Raw genomic sequence first — 3,142 nt, 5'->3', positions numbered from 1 at the left:
ATAGATAAGCTGGCATTAGCATCAAAGAGGCTAGCAACTAGCATGGATAAGCTGGCATTAGCATCAGAGAGGCTAGCAACTAGCATAGATAAGCTGGCATTAGCATCAAAGAGGCTAGCAACTAGCATGGATAAGCTGGCATTAGCATCAGAGAGGCTAGCAACTAGCATGGATAAGCTGACATTAGCATCAGAGAGGCTAGCAACTAGCATGGATAAGCTGGTTATACATGCTAATCACTAGCCTCTCCAGTCCTCCTGCTACAAGGATGTAGCAACCACTGGTTGCGCAAAAGTCTTAATCTTGGCCCTCATACCACACCATGCAGATGAAGACTTGGTTCTCAGAGAGTCCAGATGAAGATCCAGTTCTCAGWGAGTCCAGATGAAGATCCAGTTCTCAGCGAGTCCAGATGAAGATCCAGTTCTCAAAGAGTCCAGATGAAGATCCAGTTCTCAGTGAGTCTCGATGACAACAGGCTCAAAGGAACCAGGACTTCTAGTGGAAGGAAACAGAACCATGAAACCAGGACCCGATTAGACAAAAACTAAAACTGGTCCAGTTTCAGATGAAGTACCTGCTGGAGACCTGAGTCCTGCTGAGAGCCGTGGTTCCATCTTTACTCACAAATAATCTCAGGTGACTGTCTGCAGACAAACCAGTCAAACAGGTTCAGAACATCCTGAATCTAAAGAGCGGTTCTGGTCCGACTGCAGGTTCTGTCTGTAAAAACTCATTAAAGAAAGTCACTGAGCAGAACCGGACCTTCATCACTGCTGCTGTCTGAGAAGTTCTGGCTCTGGATGATCTTCTCCACGATGTCGCCGGCGTCGATGCGCGTGTCGTCCACGCAGCTGCGCTGCCGCTCCACGCCCAGCTTCTTCCTCCTGCAGCCGGGACCAGAACCAGAACCACACATCAGGGTTCTGACCACAAACAGCACGTTCTGTTGGAAGGATGTTTAGTGAAAAGCTTCTGAGAACAAATTAAAACACTAAAATTAGCATCTTTTGCTAATGATGAGCTGAAGGACAGCTAAAATCTGCAGAAGAAACTGTAACTATTTTAAGAAGAGCAGTAGCTAAAACCAGAAGAACTACAGCTTAAAGGTAAACCTATCAGAAGAGTAGCTAAAAGCTAAAACTATCACAACCGTAGCTAAACAGGCTAAAACAGCAGCTAAAACAACTAAAACAAATTCTTTCAGGAGTTTGAAAAAATCTCAAAGGCATTTTATGAGAAAAAAAGTAAAATAAGTTTTAAAGAGCAAAGTTCCCAGCTAAATGAGCCGAAAGTTTTGATTCATAAACACAAGTCAGCATTCACACAACTATGAGTCAGCATTCACACAACAATAAGTCAGCATTGACAAAACCATGATTCAGCATTCACACACCATGACTCAGCATTCACACAACAATGAGTCAGCATTCACACAACTATGAGTCAGCATTCACACAATGAGTCAGCATTCACACAATGAGTCAGCATTATGAGTCAGCATTCACACAACTATGAGTCAGCATTGACAAAACCATGATTCAGCATTCACACAACAATGAGTCAGCATTCACACACCATGATTCAGCATTCACACGAGTCAGCATTCACACAACTATGAGTCAGCATTCACACAACTATGAGTCAGCATTCACACAACTATGAGTCAGCATTCACACAACCATGAGTCAGCATTCAAACCATGAGTCAGCATTCACACGAGTTAGCATTCGCACAACTATGACTCAGCATTCACAAACCATGAGTCAGCATTCACACAACTATGAGTCAGCATTCACAAACCATGAGTCAGCATTCACACAACTATGAGTCAGCATTCACAAACCATGAGTCAGCATTCACATGAGTTAGCATTCAGACAACTATGAATCAGTATTCACACGAGTTAGCATTTGCGCAACTATGACTCAGCATTCACAAACCATGAGTCAGCATTTGCACAACTATGAGTCAGCATTCACAAACCATGAGTCAGCATTCACACGACTATGAGTCAGCATTCAGTTTGAAAAAATCTCAAATGAATTTTACGAGAAAAAAGTTAAATACGTTTTAAAAAGTAAAGTTCCCAGCTAAACGAGCCGAATGTTTTGGTTCATAAACAGCTGAAGAAGCTGAAAGTCAGCTCTGACAAAGAACCAATCTGACTTTTACGTGTGTGCTTTCCACACGTTTCGGTGTCAGAACACGCAGCTGCTCCGGTGTGCACACACACACCTGGAGGATCGGAGCGCTGCTGCAGAAGGGGGAGGAGGTCTCTCCGGCTTGGTGGGCGTGGCCTGTTGATGCGGCTCTGTGGGAGTGGAGGGAGGCGGCTGGGAGAAGTGGGTGGGGCCACAGGAAGCACTGCTGCTGGAGGAGGTGTTTCTGTGATGACTGAGGTCACTGAGGCTGGAGCAGCGAGAGTGACCCGTGCTGTACCCTGCAGAGGACAGAACCTGTGAGGCCTTCAGGGGGCGGAGCCTAAAGCTGCAGGAGGGCGTCTCTGACCTGAGATCTTGCTGTGCTGACTGGCGTAACTGGAGCTGCGGATRTGACCGGAGCGGAACGCGTCGTCTGGACTCTCTCCTGCAGAAACACAACCTGAAAACATGATTTTATGATTTTAAATTAACACAAAAATAAATTAATGTTTTATTCAGCATGAAGCTTCAGCTCCTACCTAAGCTACGAACTGAGGACTGTCGAGGTTTGAAGGTACAGCTGCTTTCCATGACCCCCCCTGGTGCTGGCCCAGTTAGATTGGTGCTGTCCCCCTTACGGTCCAGCTGCAGGTTCGGATCCTCAGCACCTGCTGTGCTGGGAGGTCTGGAACCACACGAGTCACAAACCATGAGTCAGCATTCACACGAGTCAACATTCACACAACTATGAGTCAGCATTCACACAAAAATGAGTCAGCATTCACAAACCATGATTCAGCATTCACACAACTATGACTCATCATTCACAAACCATGATTCAGCATTCACACAACTATGAGTCAGCATTCACAAAGATGAGTCAGCATTCAGAAAGCTGAGTCAGAATTCACAAAATGAGTCAGCTTTGACAAAACCATGAGTCAGCAGTCACACAATGATGAGTCAGAATTCATAGAACAATGATTCAGCATTCACAC

The 3,142-nt window shown here is 45.3% G+C and overlaps 1 protein-coding gene across 2 annotated transcripts in view; it reads right to left on the bottom strand.

Annotated features, from left to right (window-relative positions):
• Nucleotides 1-228: 228 nt before the first annotated feature.
• The window catches only part of LOC106531680 (protein FAM102A), a gene marked incomplete in the record, with an annotated part of 16,739 nt that continues 13,825 nt past the window's right edge, over nt 229-3,142 (bottom strand). The window contains 6 exon segments of one of the 2 annotated variants that reach the window (XM_014027591.1): nt 229-498; nt 578-647; nt 766-887; nt 2,239-2,443; nt 2,512-2,589; nt 2,684-2,829. In XM_014027591.1, coding sequence (XP_013883045.1) covers nt 456-498; nt 578-647; nt 766-887; nt 2,239-2,443; nt 2,512-2,589; nt 2,684-2,829 — 664 coding nt within the window. 2 annotated transcript variants of the gene reach the window in all.

This window comes from Austrofundulus limnaeus, unplaced genomic scaffold (genome assembly GCF_001266775.1).
Source record: "Austrofundulus limnaeus strain Quisiro unplaced genomic scaffold, Austrofundulus_limnaeus-1.0 Scaffold664, whole genome shotgun sequence".
Lineage (NCBI taxonomy): Eukaryota > Metazoa > Chordata > Actinopteri > Cyprinodontiformes > Rivulidae > Austrofundulus > Austrofundulus limnaeus.
Note: the sequence above shows the minus strand (reverse complement) of the source record. Positions and strands in the feature narration are given on the sequence as shown.